Here is a 19326-nt window from a genome sequence, read left to right on the forward strand (position 1 = left end):
TGTAGTTAGTAATGGCCTTCTTCAGTCAAGGTCAAAGTTAAATGGTCAGGATTTTATTTAACCTCTCGGCCACTGGGAAGTTTCTGTCCTCGGACTCACCTCCTTTTTTCCCTTTTCTTTCTCTTTTCATTTTTCCCCTCTCTGTTTTTATTAGATTATTCCTTTGTGCCTTTGCCTCTCTGTTTTTTGAAACCTTACCACTCTTGTTAATGACAAGCTGCGGGTTCAGGTTGGGGTTGCTGTGGTGGGGTGGGGGCCACATTTGGTTCAGTCCTGTGTTATCCATTGAAGGTGGCAGGAGGGGCTGTGACTTTGGGTTTTTGACCCCAGATTCTTTATTTTTACTAGGAAGGGATCCAAGGATGGAGCAGTTGATGTGAATAGCTGCCCAAGGTGACTGGATCCCAATAAAGAGGCCGTCAGCCTGGCCGGGGGCCTCCTTCCCATCCCAGACACAACCTTTATAGGGCCGCTTATGAGCCTGGGCAACTATTAAACCCTGTCCAGCCTGCACTGAGGAATTTAGGGCCAGGAAACAAGGGAGTGGGGGTGGGAATGGGCAGAGGGGAGGTGAAGTTGGGGTGACTGAAGGTGAAAGTTGAAAGGCATGTTCGAAGGAATCTGGTTGTTCTTCAGTCATCACCTTCAAATGTGCACCAGGCGTGTTGCTGTTTCGCTCTTCTGATGCTTTTAATCGGAGTGTTTCAATCAGCTGGACGCGCTCGTCGCTGCGTCCGACCTCACATTGTTTGTTTTGAGCGCTTTCATTGGCAGCAGTTGAATGACTTTGCCTGTGGCCAGCAAATGGTGTTATACAGTGTGCCATTTTCTTTAGCGAGACAGCGAGAGGGAACAGAGGGAGACAGCCGAGTCTCATAAACATCCCGCCTCTGTTTGTTCACATGGGGCTCGAGGTATATAGGCATGTCTGGTTGGACAGCCTTTCAAATAAAAATGTGAGCTTGCACATGTGTGTGTGTGTGTGTGTGTGTGTGCATACAAACACACAGAGCAGATGCAAAAATTCAGATGTCAGTCAAAAAGTCAACAGAGGTATGCTGCTCCCCCCAACTCGCCAGTAAATGGAGAAGCCAATCAAATCTCAACTGCCAATCAGCATTTTATCAGCAGGGCCATCTGGCCATCAGCTAATTGTGTCTCTTTTAAGTCCCTGTCAATCAGCACTCGTCCCCCTCCCTTTTCTCTTAAAAATGTCTGCCTTTGAGCTTTCCTTCTGGCTCCAAGGGGTGGCCTGCATGGGGTTTGGGGGGTTGTTTGTTGACTACTCTCTCATAATCAGTCGTATTAGCTTTCATCATAGTTTCAAAGACTTTAGGAACTTACGTAAACAAGATGCTCTGATACAATAAGAGAAGCTCAAGTGTTTCTTTTTTTTTTATCTCTCCCCTACAGCGGTGGAGACCCAGAGCACCAGCTCAGAGGAGATGGTGCCCAGCTCTCCTTCACCTCCTCCTCCTCCTCGTGTCTACAAGCCGTGCTTTGTGTGCCAGGATAAGTCATCTGGTTATCACTATGGAGTGAGCTCCTGTGAGGGCTGCAAGGTAAATGAAGCCAGAAGACGTATGAAGAGTTTTACAGGACATGTATAAAACGAACAGCTGATGCTGATGAGCGAGAGCCTGATGTTCAAGTAGAGGCCGACAGATGTCAGCGCTTCAGCTGTGATGTTTGCTTTTGTTAAGCTGCCCTCTAGTGTATCCTTACTAATACTACACATATATGAACAGCAAAGTTACTGCATCTAAACTGCATACAACTATTTCTGAAGAGCATCTGGAGAATATCCGATACTTGTATGTGCTGTTCATTTACACACAGAGAACAGTAAATTGTGCACAGTTAAGAAAGAAGTGAAAGAAGACAACAACCAAACATTCCTGTGTTAGTGGACTACTAGTTTATGCAATGCAACCACTCTTTATTTTGAAAGCAAGAAAATTGATCAGCAACACTAACAGTCTACAGCCATGCCAACATGCTGATATAAACATTAACCATTTTTTCCACAATGATAGTGTGCTAATATTTGTTAATAAATTAAAAACAGACCAAAATATATGTCGGATTTTGACCCAGTGAACGTCAAAAGTCAGAACCAAAAGGTTTACAATTCATCCTGAAGTGGATATGCAAGTCTGTAGCAGTGTTATGGCAATCAATCAAACTGTTGTTGAGATACTTCAGTTAAAAATCACAAATGTTAACATCATGGTGGAACAACAAGAAAAGTCAGGGGTCATCGAAAATGATTTGGATACACTGTCTGGGACTAATAATATCTCTCAAGAAAAAAAATCATGGCAATATATTCTTTTGTCACTTCCAGGGTTTCTTTCGACGCAGTATCCAAAAAAACATGGTGTATACCTGCCACAGAGACAAGAACTGTCAGATTAACAAAGTGACCCGCAACCGCTGCCAGTACTGTCGGCTGCAGAAGTGCTTTGAGGTTGGCATGTCCAAAGAAGGTGAGGAGAAAATATGGGCCTCAATAAATGCTTCATAAAAGAATATTTATTATTACAATGACTGCCAAGAAAAATACATTTGGAGTTTGGCTTTTTCAAGTGTGTCATCTCGTGTCTGTTGTTTTCTCTGTAGCGGTGCGTAATGACAGGAACAAAAAGAAAAAGGACGTGAAGGAGGAGGTGGTGCTGCCGGAGAACTACGAGCTGAGCGGAGAACTGGAGGAGCTGGTCAACAAAGTCAGCAAAGCTCACCAAGAGACCTTTCCATCTCTGTGCCAACTAGGAAAATACACCACAGTGAGTTTTAATGGATAATCACATCCACCCCTTACACTCCACTAAATCATTAGCCCACCGCTTTGCAGGATAAACACAGTATGGACTCTCCACAGCCGCATAGACAAAAGTGTCCCTCTTTCTCTCTCCCAGAATTCAAGTGCTGACCACAGAGTACAGCTGGACTTGGGCCTTTGGGATAAGTTCAGTGAGCTGTCCACTAAGTGCATTATAAAGATTGTGGAGTTTGCCAAGCGGCTACCAGGCTTCACTACGCTCACCATCGCTGACCAGATCACCCTCCTCAAATCTGCATGTCTGGACATCCTGGTACCAATCACATGCTCCTATTACTCTTTAACTGACTCCACTACCACCTCCCTAACGCTTTCTCATTTGCCACGCTGCTTAACTTGTCGATGTAAAACAGCTCCTGAGTGATTCTGACCAGCCGCCATCCTCCTTTTACTAACTGCTTACTTGTTTTTTTTCTTTCGTCTCTTGTCTTGTCATTTTCTTCCTCTTCTTAGATGCTGAGGATATGCACTCGCTACACACCAGAACAGGACACAATGACCTTCTCAGATGGTCTGACTCTGAACAGGACCCAGATGCATAACGCTGGCTTCGGTCCACTCACAGACCTGGTGTTTGCCTTTGCTGGTCAGCTGCTGCCTTTGGAGATGGATGACACAGAGACGGGCTTACTCAGTGCAATCTGCCTCATCTGTGGAGGTACGGTTGGGCCAATTAGCGTGCCACCATTAGCCTACAGCCTTTTGAAAATGTTCCTCTCGCTTTTATCTTGCTGCTACTTCAAATTTGTGTCTTTCCGTCGTTGTTTCAGACCGCATGGACCTGGAGGAGCCACAGAAGGTCGATAAGCTGCAGGAGCCACTGCTAGAGGCTCTGAAGATCTACACCCGCCGCAGACGCCCCAACAAGCCTCACATGTTTCCACGCATGCTGATGAAAGTCACGGACCTCCGAGGAATCAGCACCAAAGGTCAGCTGAGGTTTTTCGAAATAGGAATCTGACCTTAATAAGTAGCCAGTGTATCAACAACTGTCAGATTAGACAAGACATTATATATTTTTAAAGAGCTGATTGGTAAGAAATGAAAATAATAATATATCATTGGATCCTAAGAACATCTATGCAAAATAGTTCTGTCAGAGAGAATACACCATCATCTGCGTACATGGAGAACATGTCAGTCGGAAACCTGTAAAAACTGAAACATGGACATTGTGTGAGGCTTCCTCCTCTCCTTTGTATAAGCTAACCATGAAATAAACATGTGTGTGTGTGTGTGTGTGTGTGTGTGTAGGTGCAGAAAGAGCCATCACACTGAAGACGGAGATCCCAGGCCCAATGCCTCCACTGATTCGAGAGATGTTGGAGAACCCCGAGGCCTTCGAAGACAGTAGTGACTCTGGGGACAGCGCCGCAGCCGCTCCCCCTGCCATTCAAGCCATCAAACAAGAGGACAAGTCCACATATGAGTCGACCGTTGAGGAGGAGGAGGAGGAGGAAGAGGACGACTACTGGGATGAGGAGAAAGAGCGAGGGGCGGACAGTGACGGGGAGCCGAGTGGGGAGGTGGCGGCGGGTACGCAAAAGAAAGGTGGGGCTGGGAAAACGCAGTGACGATGCTGCTTCCTCCTTCAGATCGCTGAGCCCTCACCCAGCAATATCTCCTCCCAGAAACCTCACAGAATTAGGCTCTTATACAACAACGGTGTTTGCATACAGCACGTTTACATATACTGTACATGTTGACTGAACGGAAAATGTGTTAGATTCAGTATAGGAAGCAATGAGCGGGAGAAGCGAAAGCACTAAATGTCAGTGGGTTGAGGAGAGAGCGGCAAGAAAATTCACTGTGCCAAAATGAGACTAAAAGATATTTCAAAAGTGTTTTGTCCACCTAAAGAGGAACAAGAGGTGGTGGACAGAAACAAATGCACTCCTCCGCTATCCATAAGGGCTAGGCTTTGTATAAAATGAATGGTAAGAAAAATACATCACAGCAAGAGAACTCTGTGTGGTGTTTACCGCAAACGTCTTCCCAGAATTCCTTTTATTAGTATTCAGAGATATACTACTTATTTTTTTATTGTATGTTTTTTTTTTTCTAAGCATGTACACATTTCTGTTTCTTTCTTTATGCCTGTTTGTGGGATACTTTGTTGCCTTTTTTGTATATTTTTCACTCAGTCCTGCTCACATTTGACTGGACATGTGTGCGTCTTTAATTTTATGCATTTCAGCTTTATTGGAAACAGCGGAAAAGCAATAGCAAAGATCGTAAAGAGAGCAATAGCAAAAAGAGAGAGCAGGACTCAAAACTCACAATGTGACAAGCACATAGTATGAAATACCTGGTGGGTAAAACATCTCAAAGAGAAGAAGAAGGAGAACTTTAACTGTAATTTCAGCTCTGGTGCTTTTGATCCAAATCCTGACAAAGAATGCGAACATATCTTCACGTCGCCACAAAAATACAGACTTACAAATCATTAAAAAAAAATAGTTTGACTAAAGAATCTGCAGGGTAGATTTAATGTCATCACACAATCTCAGGTTGATTATATCAGGGCCATGTCTCACCTTTTAATTCAGTATTTTAAGAAAACTGTTGCTCTGGCATGATGCTCCTATTTTCAACAACAAAAAATAAATAAATCTTTGTACATTAAGGAGTCAGGATTATTAAAATTGTAGGTTTTCGAGCACATGTCCTAGGTACAGCAACCAGGTACAGGTAAGCCATAATATTTTCATATTGTAAGCATGAGCAAAGAATCCAAACAGACAGACACAATCCTTAACAATCAGTTTACTTCACAGAAAACCTCAGGTGTATATGTGTGTGTGCATGAGTGTAAGTGAGAGCATTTACCGATACACAGAGTGATGTTATAGAGATGATGATGTCGCTGTCATTACCGCCATAATCCATATGCAGAGGTCCAATTAGTAGCCCTGTTAAGAAACGCACATAAATAGAAGCAAGAAACTAAATAACAATGTCAATTTCGCTCTCCCAAAGACTTCTGGTGGACAGTAGGACATTGACCAAGACTCACGTGATCAATTGAGGTCGCAACCGTCCCAACAGCAAAGAAAACAAAAAGCTTTACATTCGGTGACCTGTCTGCAAAAGCACATGGCGATATTTTAAAACGATGTGTGTTCATTTGTGCTGTATCTAATGAGATTTTGTAAAATAAATACTTAATAATTTGTTTTTCATCGAGACCATACAGCCTTTTTTTTTTATGCAAGATGTATAAAATTGTCATTATTCGTGTAATGAAAGACAATGTGAGTCTGACTGAACTCCTTAATAAGCGGTAAGGGAAAAAGATGTTGTTCTTCATGGCATGAAACATTGCAGCGGTACAGCTGCAGCAGATCTTTTGACTGGAGCCTGTCGATATGAGGCATGCCATGGGTTTCAACGATGAAGCAAGTGTTCTCATTATCATTTGTGGAGACATTTACTCCCTGAATGAAGCAGGAGAAAGAGAAGAAAACAGATCCTACGTGTGACCTTTGTGTCTTTGACCATTATAGAAGTTCATGAGGTCTCAGATTTAAAAGCCATCAAGGACACAGAAGTTGATTCAAATACTAAACAATCAACACTGATTGCCATAATGACGTTTTTAAGACTTTTCAGTTGTGATTTGTGATGTTACGGGAAGAAAACGTAACCGTATAACTGAGGCAAAAGACAAGTTTTCAGTGTTTTTCACTGTCATACACACACATACACACACACACACGGTCAATATTTTGCACATCATCAGCCAATTCTACATAATACGTATGATATTTAAAGATGTTTCTACATCACATAACCATTTTCATAACGTTGTTTTCCCTCTTTCTTTTTTATCTATTTTCTTAAACCTTCTTCGTTTCTTTTCTTGAATTTGAGCTGGTGCAATAATTACGCCATGGAAGAGGCTACAAAGACCTCAGCTCTATATGTAAGCATGTGAGTAAAAAAAATAAAAAAATAAAATAAAAAAACAGACCAAAGACATATATTACATCACATTTGGACAGAACCATTAAATAATAAAAAGTTCTATGAAGCTCATCAATGTGAAATATATTCACTTTGTATCGTGTGATAGAGGAGATTTCATGAATTTACCTTTGAAGCTGGAACCATCGTATCTCTGTTACATTTTGTTGTTGTTGTTGTTGTTGTTTTGTTTTTTTACTGATGTCTTCCTTTTTTTTTTTAATAAACACAGTCTTTGTCGTGTGCAGATAACCTGTCTTCATGTTCAGGGATTCAGACGCCGCCTTGTGGGTTTTAGTTACTATGTGGAAAATAGCTCTGATACACACCCACACACACACACACACACCTACGTGGAAAATGGAAAAAACAAAGACTGGGCTGATTTGTTCTCGGTTTTACATTTGTACTTTTGCTTATTTGTTGCTTTTGGTTGCTTATTTGTGTATTTGTTGTTGTCTTTCTTGTATTTTGATAAAGGCGCTTTTTGTTCTCAGACTTTCCTGCGTCCAGGCGTCATCTTCTTTGCCATCGTTTCACACACGTTTACACGGAAACACAATAACTAGCATTGTAAGGCAATATAAAAATGACTGACATCAACAAGTATTTATTATCATATTTTATTAAAGAGTCCCATCTTTCCTACAAACTATCAATACAAAAGTATACGTACATTTTCATGTTCTTCCAACACAACCATACACTCAACAAGATGGAGCAGAACATTTCACACTTGTCTGCAATACACGCCCACGCATTTGACACAATTTTAGGATTCACACTCACATGCAGAGGTTATGGGCTGATATGCCATCAAAAGAAGAAGATATAACGTTTTAAATTCAAGCTAATAGTGGTGTGAATTTTTTTCAGAGCAGTTGGAAAACATATCCACATTTTTATCCCGAGGTTTATTAAAGCAGTAATAAAAAAAATTATTATGCTGATCAAATAAACAAAATTCAGGATGCTAAAGACTTAAAAAAAGTGAAAGTTCTACACTGCAGCTACAAAACAACATTGGAATAATCACAAAATAAGACTAGGTTTTTGTTATGACCCACATGAACTTGCATTGCAATGGTAAACAAGCAACTTTCCACCCACCATCCGTCTTTGTGTTACCACATGGGGGAGTCAGCCACCTGCAGAGAGAGAGAGAATTCAAAGTTTTAGTGACTGAGAATAAAAAATATACAGAAAATTTTAAAAAACGTACAAAGTTAATATGCCGTGACTCTACTCCTGCTGATCTACCACTTGCTTATCATCAGCGAGTCTTCCGGGGAGAAGATAGTGAATGAAGTCATGACATAATATTTTAGGAAAGGTGATTTAAGTCATGGGAGATTTTTTTTTGCATTTGGTAGAAATGCCAGAATTGTCACCTCAGGATGTGGGGTCGAAGAGTTCTGGGAAGATCACTCACTCCCCTTTACCAGCTGCCTGCCTCAAAGCAGAGATGGATGTAAACTGCAGATGTATATGTTGTTTAATAATATAGACAAATATGAAAGTATTTGTGAGGGAATCAGTAACATGGATAAGTGTTGGTAAGATTCTGAGCGTCTGTGCTTCTCTGTGGATTTACAGCATTGGTGTTTCCTCCTTTAAACCTAATAAATACATAGTTATGACTCCTTTCAACAATAGTGCCAGAGAGGCAGATTCAGGACCCACTCAGGTCTGTTCCTCTGAATCCAGGTTTATTTACGTGTGAATAGGATGGCATACCTGTGTGTCTGAGGCCTGTTCGTCATCTTTGCTCTGGATGTGTGTCTCGGCGGGGATCTCGCCTCTGTCGAGCCGTTCCAGGTGAGTGGAGAAGAAAAGAGGTGAACAGATCGATCTGGGGGAAGCTGAGGCAGCATCCTCGTCATCCTCAAAGGAAGATCCACGAGCTGTCGAAATCAGTACAGAGTCGCACAGTACACACTTTGATACATTACAGGGCAGTGAGATAGAAGTGCTGTATACAAAGAGATGTCATTACTCACAGACACGTGTGGGGATTTCTCCATTTGATTTGGTTTCTGGCACAATCCCCAACCTCTGCTCTAACTGATATATGTAGGTCACCAGATCCTGCTGGGGTCCAGTTTCAAACCCACAGATATGAAGAAGAAGAGGAAGAAGAAGTGAGCTGATTATTGACATTATTGTCTTTAACTGTGCTACATGTCGACTGTAAACAATGGTGGAAGACGTACTCAGATCTTTTACATAGTGGAGAAATACTACAAGTAAAAGTACTGCACTATACTTAAAAAAGTACATAAGTATCAGCATTAAAATATAAAAAAGTAAAAGTACTCATTTTGCAGAACAGGCTATGTCAGAATAATGTAAATTATATTTATCTTATTCTTACCTAGAATAACAAATAGTAATTTATTAATAGTCAGGTTTTTTTATTGTTAATCTGAATCTGCAAAGTAAGTAAGTTATCAAATATATTATAATATGTATATCATATTTGCCTCTGTGATGTAGTAGAGAAGAAGTATGGAAATAATATAGTGATGTAGAAGTACTTCAAAATTGTACTTAAGTAAGTATTAAAGCACTACAAACAAACAAACAAACAGAAGAGGATGCTCGGCTTGCTGGTCAAGTTATTTATTTCTCTCTCTGTTTCTTTCTTTTGAATATTATTTATTATTTATTTCATTATAATTTTATTCATATTTTTGTTTTCAATGAGTGTACGACAACTAGCACCAGGTAAATATGCATATATTTACAATAAGTATCTTCATATCCCCATTTAATCCCAAAATGACACAAGTCTTATGTATACTTAATTACCTTTTTCTGAAAACTGCAACTTTATTTACTTTAGTATAACTTCTAAATTAAAAAGCTATGTTAAATTGAAACTGCCCAAGCTGTTTTTAGTGCATACTGTATAATGAATTATACTACTGAGGAGAGTTATGTGTATTTCCTGTGCAGATGCGTGTTGTGACATTAGTACTCTTGACTGAAATTCCCTCCTTGCTGAGGTGTATATATTAAACACATTAATTAAACATCCTTTGCCTTTTTGTCCCTCTGCTGCTCCTCTCTCTCCTTCTGAGCCGTCCTCAGACTGGCCTTCAGCTCCTGCAGCTCTTTCTTAGTATCACTCAGCAGCACCTACAGGGGGGGAGCAGAATTACACTCACCACACCATCAGAGCATCCAGACATCTGACCTGTCCTGTCTCACATGACGGTGAGAGGAAATGCTTGTTCACTGTCCATGGAAGCCTTTCTATTTGTGAAACAAGTTTCCAAAAGGTAATCTAAGCAGCTGATGATGCTGATTTGTGGCACGTGAGCAGTTATATTTAGAGCTGAACGTGTTTGTGTCTGAAATAATAGTGATTGCGTTGTACTTACTCGATTGCGATCTCTCTCACACCCGAGCTCGACTTCTAGGTTCTCCCTCTCCATCCTCTCCTCCTGGAGCCACTCCTCCTTCCTCTGCACCTCACAGCTCAGTTCTTGTAATTTCTTTTTATCGGTCTGCATAAAAACACAAAGAAACGTGTTTAAAATCTATGTCAGGTTACATGTGCATCATGAAGCATCATGCTCTGCAACATCCTCACTTCTGCTGCATGTTTGTATGTTTCTCTTTCCAGGGCCCAGTTGGCACGCTCCTCCCTGAGGAGCAGGTTCTCCTCGGACAGCTGCAGGGTGAGCTGGGCCACTTGAAGTCGGGCTTGGTGCAGCTCGGTGTGGGCATGGCCCTGACGGGTGCCCAGCTCCCTTAGCTCCCTGTGAAGGCTCTCAGCGGTATGCTCACTGGCCTCCAGGCGCTCCCGTAGGCCTTGCATCTCCACCAGAGCAGCCTCGTTCTCCGCCTGCAGAGAGACGAGAGAACAGACTGAAACAAGGGAGAGAAACTTTTGAGCTGTCACAATTCTGGCCTAATAAGGAACATGATAAGGAACGGGAAAGTAAATGCAATTAAGGCTCCCACTGCTGACAAGATGACACCTAATCGCCTAAATCTGGACTTTGCGGAGCTGCGTGTCCTCTGGGAGACAGAGGGCATGGTCTCTGACAAAGCTGTCTGTGTTTTTACACGAGAAGAAGCAATTACCTGCAGAGTTTTTCTCTTTTCTTCATCGTGTTTCATTTGACCGGACATTTTCTTCACTCTCTCCTTCAGCCTGTGGGACAAAAAAAAAAAAAAGGCTAAAGGAAATATACCAAGACAAACGTTTAAGCAGCCATATGTCCCACACACTTGCCTTTCCACTTCCACGTCTCCCTCTTTCTTCCTGTCATTCAGGACCTTGATGTCCTCCTCCAGGTCTTTGATTCGCTGCTGACTCTCCTCTTTTTCAGCCAAATGTTTACTTAGTTCAGAGGTTAGACTTTCCTGATTATATTTCACATCCTTTCAATGTTGTAAGAGGAGAGAAGAAAAGATATTATAGATCCCTTTTCCACATGTGTGTATTTTTTCTAAAATCAAACACCTATAATGATTTATCCGTGAGATGTGACATTTGGAACAAAAAAGAAGATGGTTACCCCAACAAACCCGGAGGCATGACCTGTCTGTACCTTGTGCTTCCCCTCCATCTTCTTCAGCGTCTCGTAGTTTTGCCTCATGTTGTCTCTGAGCTCTGAGATCTCCTCCCTCATCGCTTCTCTTTCGCGCTCCCACTCCATCCTTGTTTTCTTGCTGTTCTCGCTCTCGTCCTCCCTCTCCTTTTTTGTCACATCCAGAGCCTGCTGTATGTCTGCCTGTTGTTTTAAGCATTCCTCCAGACGACTCTAATCACAACATGAGGGCGGAAATGTGTTATTTGTTCTATGAAATGTTCTACCTTTTATAATTTACTATAAACTAAATACTGAATTCTTTTCCCACCTGCAGCAGCTGAGCCCTGGGAATGACGAGGAGCAGCTCCTCCTCTCCGTCCTCCTCATCTTGTTCCTCTTTAAGAGTCTCCAGCTCATCCAGCGGCTTGGGCTCGCAGAAGGTGAAGGGACGACTACGGGCGCAAACCTCTCCCATCTTATCCACGTATACAAACTCATACTCTACAGTACTGGGGCGGGGCAGGAAGAATGCTGTATGAAGTAGACACAAATATATATTTTTTATTCAAATAAAACTGTAAATAGGAGAGCACAACAAGCTCTCCCGGGGTCTTATCTAAACCTACAGTGATTTTTTTCCCCTTTTATTTATATTTGCAAATATTAATCTAAAGGTAACTTGTAACAAAAGTTAGTAAATAAATACAGCGGAGTGAAGAATACAACTTCCATCACTTGCCTCTGATGACACTGAACTAACCTTCAGTGATGCTGCTGTGCTCACCAAACAGAGAGAGGAGCTGAAAACTGAGAACAATCGAGATGTTTTGTTGATTTCTTACCCTGGAAATGCACACAGCAGTTGACACCGGTGCCTTCAGTGTAGCCTTCAGGAACAAGAGCCCATGTGTATGTGTAATACTCGTTCACTGAAGACCAGCCCACCTGTGGCATAATAACAAACCTATTTTTAAACCATTAAAACATCCAACAGCGCCTCTACATCACCACCCTGTGACACATTTTGCTCAGACAATATCTTTTATTTATGTACCTCAAAAATCCCTATCCAGTCACTGCTGTCCCACTGGTGGTCAGGGGTCAGACTGTAGTGGCACTCCACTCTGGTTTGGGGGAAATACAGTTGCCCCACATTTCGAAACACCACCGCGGGCTGTTTATCCATGGTAATAGGAAGCTGCGCTGTTTAGGAAGAGATGTGGATCCTGTGAAATGTGCTCTGGTTTCAGTGTGGTGGAGAACAGCTGATGAAAGGTGATAGTGGAGCCGGTTGAGGAATGCAGCTCGGTCATAACACCAGCCGCCTATGGCCCCATAACATGCTTATAAACAACGAGCTCATATACTTACTGAACGTCAAGGTTCACACTTTATTTATTTTTTAAAAATTACTTCACTTTCTTCAATAAAAGTTTTAAAAAAGAAACAACTACCAGGCAGATATCATACATCATAACAAAAACACATTTTTTAAGAATTAGTTATTGATCATAAGAGTCATTACTAACTGCTCTGCTGTATAATTCCTAAAAACACAAAACTGACATCTGACATCGAAACTGACACATACATATTGCCTTCTGTTAGGTGCCACTTCATCTGCTTTAATTAAGTAGTCATAGATTATTAAGAACAGCCGATAAGCGTATGCTTAATAAACGACTGAACATTGTGCTGTTGATGCGTTCTTACCTTTTTCTGCTGATAAATTCAACTGATGTCTTTTTCTGCCACCTTTACGAAGGACAGAGCTGTGCAACAACCTGTAGATAGTGATGAGTAATCCTGTCAGGTGCAAGAGTTTCACAACATCTCCTTGCACCATGTGGACCCCTAAGTAAAATGAGTGATGCTGGGGGGAGTCATGGGAGATGCAGTTCATGAGTACACAGCTCATCAAAAGGCAAAGTAGTGCTGCAGACTCCAACTCCCATTACAGGGCACTGTTATAGGATACAGGATCTGCTGCTGTTGCTGCTGTTGCTGCTGCTGGTTCTGGCTCTTTGCAGTTCTCAGTAGTAGCAGTGGAGGGGGTGAGGGCACTTTGCTCCAGACTAAACATTTCTTTTAATAACAACTTCAGTGTGAGTCAGTGAAAACAACACTCTGACAAACATCCACGATATGATGCAAACATCCTTGAACATGTGGATTATTTCAAATGTTGACATTTCCTGAATTTGTTTCATAAAAATACTGAATAAGCTTCATCGGTTCTCAACACTGTTTTGTGTAAAACTCGCTTTCCCATGTTTCAATAATTGGATACAGCTCACAAACATAATATTCTATAAACTGGACTTTTATTCTCACACAGTCTGTCGTTGCGTAAGAACCGTGATCCCACCTGTGAACACTTGATGGCAGTGTAGTTTCAGCACAACCTCACATTCAACAAGTGACTTTATGGGGATTCCTGAAGGTTATCACAACAAGCACATTGGCTGCTAAACATTCACATTAGTATTAAAACTGTAAAATGGGGAACTTCTGTTTGAAAGCTCAGTGAGGCTGAGCGTTGTCTTTACTCAGCATTGGGGCATAAACAGACTCACTGGACAGGTGCAAGGTGGTGAACAGGTCTGTGTCAAACACCAACCCACACCCATTGCATTCCTCTGCATAGACGTGATGTACACTGATGTCTGCAGTGTATTCTGTGGTACAAAACACATGGAAACGCACAAGACAATTAGGAAAACCCGTCAAAATAGCAAACTGAAGTATTGTATGGAGGCCTGTGGTGTCTGTAACCTGTAACCAGAGGTGCTCTGTCTCCTTGATGGGGACTTTGAGAAACAGCCAGAGCTCTTGGTTTACTCCTCACATGGCAACCGTCCTCAGTCTGCCCCTTCCAGATACAGGCCAGACACATCAGCAGCAGCCTGCAGGGAAACAGACCATCAGTCCTTCATCACTCAGAACTCATCACTGATCATCACTCATCTAAAGCTGTGAGTGGTCACAGAAAAATAATGTTTCCTTCATGTAAAATAATAATAACAACTGACAAACATATGTTTTCTTGACTCTCTTTCATAAATAAAAAAAAAACATGCAAATCTAAAATTCAGTGTTTTAAAATATGGAAACCTTTCCTAGATTAAAAAAAAAAAAGATAAGATTGCAATATCTTTAGTAGTAGTAATACTAGTATAGTAGTAGTAGTATTATCCATTCATCCATCCATTATCGGCAACCGCTCATCTTCACCTGGGTCATGATGTGGCTGGAGCCCCATGATTATTATTTATTTATTTATTACATGGCCTTTGCTCTTCTTTACATGCACTGTTTATTGCTGTCAGGGCCATTTTTAATTTGTATGTTTCCTGTTATAAAAATTAGGATTATACTGGGGTTCAGATGTTTTAACTCATATAGTGTGTGTGTTTCCTGTTTTTTGCATGTCTTCCCTTATTTTGGCCTGTGTTTTACTGAGGATGGCAGGGAGATATTATTATAAATCAGTAGTTCAAGGACAGGAGAGACAAGGATATGAGAGACAGGCCTTAGAAGTGTCATTTTGGATAAGAAACATAATGTTCATTACTGAGCAGAAAACCAAAAAAGGAAATGTGTAGAGGTGTCCGAGACAGCCCATTGTATAAAAACCAACGGTTAGAGCTCCTCGAGGAGCCTTTTCTCTGTAACACCTTTTTGTGTGTTGCACTGTTAAACGCTCCTTCTTGCACAAGAATAATACATTCAACTTAAACTTTGATACTTTGAATCCAGTCTTCCTTATTCAAGGGTTTTTCTTTTAAAATTCCCATAACATTTCCTATATGTGAAAAGCTGAATAGTGTGTTGCCAAGCAGTGGACACAACATCCCTGTGTTATTTTATGACTCTTGGCCGAGTTTTAAACATTTTGGAATAAATGACTTGCTCTCACGTCCTGTGTCACACTAACTTTACTGTATGCCACCTCTGCACCTCTCGAAATGGAAAGCTCTCCGTCTGACATTAGTGGAAAACGTGATGTAAGATTGCACTTGTGAGCAGGTAATAGCTGCTGAGAGAAGCAAGAATTTCACTGCTGTTTTCAGCTCCAACATGTAGATTGAGAAAGCACAGAGGCTGAAAAATCAAACATGAACTGCTTTGGGCTAAAAGGGCGAGCAGTGTAGGCGGGTTGTTTCAAGCCAGGCAGACTCTCCTTTTCTTAGCATTTTGATGGTGTCATGGTAGGAAAAATCGAAGCAGTTACTAATAAAATTAACAATGAGTCAGATCTAGTCTAGACCTAAGTGTCATTGACAGTGTGACGGCATGCACAGTAATAGGACCCTGAAACTGAAACAGCTAAATGGAATTCAGCCACCATTAACAGTATTTCTGTGTTTTGTTTTGTTTTTTAATACTGTGGCATTTTTAAATATAAATTTCTAAAACTGATTTCCCATCAGTTCAAGCCCTACTTAGCACGCTGGGCTGAGCCTTCATCTTTGAAGAAACAGACACAGAAACATATTTCAAATATATTTCAATATCAAATCTTTATTCATACATGAAAGTCTTCGTTTCATGAGTGCTGAGCCAAGAAATACACAGAAGTAGTAAAAAACTGTGGACAAAATCAATGTGCAAACAAATAAAACACAAACAAAATCAATGACAATTAAAAGAGAAATTTTTAAAAGAATACATGAAGAATACTTTTAACTAAGTGTATACGTTTTTTCTTCTTGAGGAGGACCTTCTCTTTTTGTTTACATAAAACATGCAGGACCTTTTTTTTTAGTTAGTTCTAATGACCATTGTTCATTTTGGTGAATTAATACCATTTGCAGGTAAATTAAAATGTCTAATATGTGCATTTATCTGGACATTTATTTTCTATGGTCACGTTTAGAGGTCACTGGGTGTCCCAGTGTGTATCATCATTGTCTAATACAGACTGGGACAAGCTGTAATGCTTGTTGTGGAGCTTAATTCAAAGTTTACACATGGACATTAAGGATAGTTACAAGGTACAGTCTTAAGACGTTTAATAAAAGCAATTCCCAGACAAAAAAAAAATCACAAACTCTGAGCTTATGTTTTGAATATTAACATACACATAGATCCAAAGCTCCTTATAGTTACATTAGTGTATAGAGTTTTTTTTTTCTTTCAGTGAAAAGCGCCCTGCATGCACTGATCTGTAAATAAATGAAACGACAGACATGCTCCGTTTGCTGTCACTGAAGCTGACAAACACACAGAGTAATCTGTACTCTGAACCATTAATCACTGAGTCCTCACATCCTGATCCACTGCTCACTCTTTTTTTAACATTGACATGACACCAAGTTCTGAAAGTTTGGCTTTGGCTACTTCCTCCCAGCCCTTATTGGCTAGCGGGTTCCTGGGTGACGGATGCATGATGCCCTCGACTCGCACACCCTCGACGCCTGCAGCAGACAGGGCACGCCGCGCTCGCTGCTCTGCTACCCTCCCAACCCCAATCACCATGGAGACACCCAGCGCCTCCACCGCTTGGCACAGTGCAATGTCACAGAGGGCCAGGAGGGCCTCCCGTTCACGTAAAAGCAGCTCAGGGGGGGTTAAATTCTTTCCACTGGCACTCATGAAAATGAGCGGGCACAGATTGTGCACGAAGCAGTGCTGGAAGAACAGTGACGGCTCACCACACAACTTCCTGAAGAAGCCCCAGAAACGTGCACCGCTCACTTCACTCTGAGTGCAGGCAAGTCCTGTGATCCGTCGCTTTGGATGCTCGTCAGAAGGATGACCGACCTCCCCTGTGATCTTCAGCCAATCAACGACAGACTTCACTTCCCCGAAGGGGACCTGTGCAAAGGACAGCAGATCATTTTCACCTTTGTGAACACATCATAGACACAACACAGAGTTACAGTAACGAACCAAAATCACTTTGTTATAAGTAACCAAGACAATAACGCAAACTAGGTGTATAAGTAATATAGCATGAAGCAGAAAAGTAGCAAACTGGCTTTGTGGATTGAAGTGTTGGAAATGATTTTACATGTCACAGGTAGAAAACTATTCATTTGTGCCAAACTGTGCATCTTTGGAATTGTTCCTGTAAATCAAGGCAAACAAGTCTATGATTACTTTTTGCATGTTACATACCATAGCCAAATCTTGGAAATCCACTACCAAACCAAGCGTTAGTGTCTGGCTTGCAGGACTGTCAAACACACTCTTGCGCTGGAATAACTCACTTTTAATGTTAAACCATGAACAAACGAGTGTTGCTATGTATTTAGTGTTTTTGTCTATGTTTGTTTTTTTCTCTTCAGGATAACTAAGATAACTTTTGGACCATCGGTGACACTTAAGGATGACTTTTGTTTTGCACTGTGCCAAATATCGCATTCAACTGCCCTGTCATGTTTACCTTACTGACGGTGAGCCTTAACTGTGATTGCTATGTTTTGCACCTGTATTATTTATTGTAGTGTGATATTGTTCTCTGAAAATTAATAAACACATTTGTTTTAAAAGAAAATAAGAAGAATGCTGCAGGATCAACCTGTCGTAAGGCCTTTTTTTAGTGGCTTTACTGGTTCATATTTCCAGGTAAAGTTGCAATTAATCACATCACAAATCAGGAAAACTGAATTTATCCTTTAATTAATTAAAACCTGTCATTTTAAATGCATCTAATACAATCCACTTTATTTATATAGCACGATTTTTTAGCAAACACAAGGTTTCCAAAGTGCTGCATAAGATACAACACAATAAAAACATGAAGTAGACAATAGAAAGATAAAAAACAATAAAATAAATCATGCATAAAGCATATTCAGAGTAACACCACAGTCACATGCATGTAAATATCACATGAATATGACAGATGCTGCTCCAGATGTTGTTGTTGTAGCTCATCTGTGCACGTCCTCCTGGTTGAAGCATGCTAAATGAAACACCATGCACCTGTAGCATCTACCTGCAGCACTCACCCCGGTCTGCGCCATGCCGAAGGGTCCAGGATTCATGCCCAGAAACAGGACGCGCTGTCCGCCCTGGCAGTACTTCTCCACGTAGCAGCGGTGCGTGTCCCAGGCGTACTCCAGCGGGTTGTAGATGTACCGGACGGGCTCGCTGAAGGTGAGCCGCCGCAGGTGGGTGTTCAACTCCAGCTCGACCTGCAGGAATCTGGAGGAAGGGCTCACGCTGAGCTCCGGGGCCGAGTTAAAGCTCTGCTGAGGCGGGTCACACAAAGGCTGCAGCCCGGCACCTCCACCGGCTGTTTCACCGTCCCCTGACATTTCTGACCGTGTTTGAGGAGCGCGGAGAGAAACGGAGCATTAACGGCACGTTTATCAGTTTATATAAAGTCTATAATAAAACACATAAAGTCTATAATGATGCATAAAGTCTGTTTATGAAACATAAACAACACCCCAACATGGCATCTTCTTCTCCTGCGTCTTCCTGTTGCTTCAAAGCGGCTGCTGCCCTCTGCAGGAACACCGGCGCCACTACATCAACAATGGGACTCATGTCCTTTAAAGCAACTGAAAGCTCAGTATGACTTGTCCAACAAACACTTCTTTTGTTATTTACAGCTGAGAACATTCCTGAAAAAAAAAGCTGTGAGGAACAAATAACACTAGGAGGAAATATTTCACAAGAATAAAGGTCCAAAGCATTTTATTTAACAATACTGGACGAGTATCCAAAACAAAACATACATCGATCAAGAGAGAGGTGTGGGAGTCTGACCTGGTTCATTACAATACATGAGGACCTGTGGTCTAGCTTGTGTTACAATAGTTTATTCGCCACTACTATAATGCCAGATTCAAACTGGTCAGTTACAATTTTCTCCATCAACTTTACCTCACCCCTCAAAAATTACAACGGTACAATCCCTCATTTTCAAATACCATTTTTAATTTTTTTAAATGAATGATAAAGGAGAATAATAAAAAAAGAGGTTAGATTAGATTTGATTAGATTATACTTTAT

At 41.3% G+C, this 19326-nt stretch overlaps 3 protein-coding genes across 14 annotated transcripts in view; 1 reads left to right on the forward strand and 2 right to left on the reverse strand.

Annotated features, from left to right (window-relative positions):
* Positions 1–7306, forward strand: part of LOC104929059 (retinoic acid receptor gamma-A) — a 39702-nt gene extending 32396 nt beyond the window's left edge. For all 9 annotated transcript variants that reach the window (XM_027278970.1, XM_010743488.3, XM_027278969.1 and 6 more), the window contains 7 exons: positions 1414–1562; positions 2348–2489; positions 2623–2786; positions 2919–3095; positions 3296–3500; positions 3613–3771; positions 4097–7306. In XM_027278970.1, coding sequence (XP_027134771.1) covers positions 1414–1562; positions 2348–2489; positions 2623–2786; positions 2919–3095; positions 3296–3500; positions 3613–3771; positions 4097–4416 — 1316 coding nt within the window. In that variant the 3' untranslated portion in view covers positions 4417–7306. The remainder of the gene's footprint in view (positions 1–1413; positions 1563–2347; positions 2490–2622; positions 2787–2918; positions 3096–3295; positions 3501–3612; positions 3772–4096) is intronic.
* A 109-nt stretch (positions 7307–7415) lies between these two features.
* On the reverse strand, positions 7416–13216 carry LOC104929064 (calcium-binding and coiled-coil domain-containing protein 1-like). Of its 3 annotated transcripts, none has more exons than XM_019276720.2 (13): positions 13069–13216; positions 12410–12558; positions 12198–12300; positions 11684–11886; positions 11374–11586; positions 11055–11203; positions 10904–10973; positions 10407–10661; positions 10195–10320; positions 9854–9949; positions 8809–8899; positions 8546–8712; positions 7416–7956 (listed from the first exon to the last, which is right to left on the reverse strand). In XM_019276720.2, exons 1-13 carry the CDS (start codon positions 13199–13201, stop codon positions 7933–7935), a joined length of 1779 nt encoding a protein of 592 aa, XP_019132265.2. In that variant the 5' UTR covers positions 13202–13216; the 3' UTR covers positions 7416–7932. The 3 variants fall into 3 exon arrangements, with proteins under 3 accessions (XP_019132265.2, XP_019132264.2, XP_019132263.2); XM_019276719.2 differs by having other exon boundaries at positions 8809–8896; positions 11341–11586; XM_019276718.2 differs by having other exon boundaries at positions 11341–11586.
* Positions 13217–15916: 2700 nt separating this feature from the next.
* Positions 15917–18817, reverse strand: LOC104929056 (single-strand selective monofunctional uracil DNA glycosylase). 2 transcript variants are annotated; one of them, XM_027278856.1, is made up of 3 exons: positions 18758–18815; positions 18315–18625; positions 15917–17175 (listed from the first exon to the last, which is right to left on the reverse strand). In XM_027278856.1, the coding sequence occupies exons 1-3, from the start codon at positions 18768–18770 to the stop codon at positions 16642–16644; spliced, it is 858 nt and encodes a 285-aa protein (XP_027134657.1). In that variant the 5' UTR covers positions 18771–18815; the 3' UTR covers positions 15917–16641. The 2 variants fall into 2 exon arrangements, with proteins under 2 accessions (XP_027134657.1, XP_010741789.1); XM_010743487.3 differs by having other exon boundaries at positions 18315–18817.
* Between the last annotated feature and the right edge of the window lie 509 nt (positions 18818–19326).

Source organism: Larimichthys crocea, chromosome VI (genome assembly GCF_000972845.2).
Source record: "Larimichthys crocea isolate SSNF chromosome VI, L_crocea_2.0, whole genome shotgun sequence".
In the NCBI taxonomy this organism is placed as follows: domain Eukaryota; kingdom Metazoa; phylum Chordata; class Actinopteri; family Sciaenidae; genus Larimichthys; species Larimichthys crocea.

Excerpts from the sequence above, each read along its gene's own strand:
- LOC104929064 (XM_019276718.2), bottom strand. The coding sequence starts at position 13,201 with ATGGTGCAAGGAGATGTTGTGAAACTCTTGCACCTGACAGGATTACTC. Across the intron at positions 11,587-11,683 it reads CCAGGGCTCAGCTGCTGCAG|AGTCGTCTGGAGGAATGCTT; the intron begins GTGGGAAAAGAA and ends TGTTGTGATTAG. Across the intron at positions 11,204-11,340 it reads ATGCCTCCGGGTTTGTTGGG|GATGTGAAATATAATCAGGA; the intron begins GTAACCATCTTC and ends CAACATTGAAAG.
- LOC104929056 (XM_027278856.1), bottom strand. Across the intron at positions 17,176-18,314 it reads TCGGCATGGCGCAGACCGGG|GTCCCCTTCGGGGAAGTGAA; the intron begins GTGAGTGCTGCA and ends TCCTTTGCACAG.